Source organism: Myotis brandtii, unplaced genomic scaffold (assembly GCF_000412655.1).
Source record: "Myotis brandtii unplaced genomic scaffold, ASM41265v1 scaffold187, whole genome shotgun sequence".
NCBI classification, from domain to species: domain Eukaryota; kingdom Metazoa; phylum Chordata; class Mammalia; order Chiroptera; family Vespertilionidae; genus Myotis; species Myotis brandtii.
In genome coordinates, this window is record NW_005356944.1 from 285443 (window position 1) to 286453 (window position 1011).

Consider the following 1011-nt stretch of genomic DNA (forward strand, 5'->3'; position numbering starts at 1 on the left):
AGACCGTAGGAAGGGTCGCGGGTCACTCACCACCGCCGCCTCCGAGCAGGGAGCTGTTGGCTGCAAGAGAGAGAAAAGGCGGTCAGGTGGGTGGTCAGGTGGGCGGTCAGGTGGGTTGGTCAGGTGGGCGGTCATGTGGGCGGTCAGGTGGGTGGTCAGGTGGGTTGGTCAGGTGGGTTGGTCAGGTGGGTTGGTCATGTGGGTGGTCAGGTGGGTGGTCAGGTGGGTTGGTCAGGTGGGCGGTCAGGTGGGGCGGGCTGGTGGGCAGGCCGTGTGGAGGTGGAGACGGGGCTGCCAACTGGGCCCTCAGACTCTGGGCACAGTCTCCTCCGAGGCAGGCAGGTGAGGGGAGGTGAAGGGGCTGGGACTCCTCTCCCCCGAGGCCTTGTGGGCCTGGGTTTGCATGGCGGTGAGTGAGGGCCGGGAGCCGCCAGGGTCCTGCCCACTCACCCTGAGGCAGCTGCACGTGGGGTCTGGAGTGGCAGACGACCTGCGGCCACGAGTGTCCACTGCGTTTGTTCACTAACTCACTCACTCATTCACTCATTCACTCATTCGCTCACTCACTCACTCACTCATTCACTCGCCCACAGTGTCTCTGGAGGCCCATCTTGCCGGGCTGGGGTAGGGATGTGGACACAGAGCTACCGAGGGTCACAGGCCGGAAGCCCTGGGACACTAGGGTCGCAGCCGTGGTAGTGATGAGTGTGTGGGGGGCAGGACATGAGATGGTGGGTGACATGAGGGCCCGGAGCACTGGGCCTGGACCCAAAGCCGGGTCAGCAGATGGGTGACTCGAGCCCCTGGCCCCTGTGCCTCAGTTTCCCCAGGGAGAATAGGCCACCTTCCAGGGTTGATGTGAAGCAAGGGAGCTCCCACCCTGGCCCCTCCCTCGACCAGAGCGGACTGCCAGCCACTGCGGCTGCCCTGTGCACCTCGCTCTGCCTGGCTGGCTGCCCCCCCACCCTCCGCAGGCTGAAGGGGGCAAAGTGAAGCAGGCAGCCTCCGCCG

The 1011-nt window shown here is 65.6% G+C and overlaps 1 protein-coding gene across 5 annotated transcripts in view; it reads right to left on the bottom strand.

Annotated features, from left to right (window-relative positions):
* The window catches only part of MACROD1 (MACRO domain containing 1), a 149888-nt gene that overhangs the window by 15385 nt on the left and 133492 nt on the right, over positions 1–1011 (bottom strand). For all 5 annotated transcript variants that reach the window (XM_014537990.1, XM_014537988.1, XM_005864168.2 and 2 more), the window contains exon 4: positions 31–60. In XM_014537990.1, the coding sequence (XP_014393476.1) occupies positions 31–60 (30 nt within the window). The remainder of the gene's footprint in view (positions 1–30; positions 61–1011) is intronic.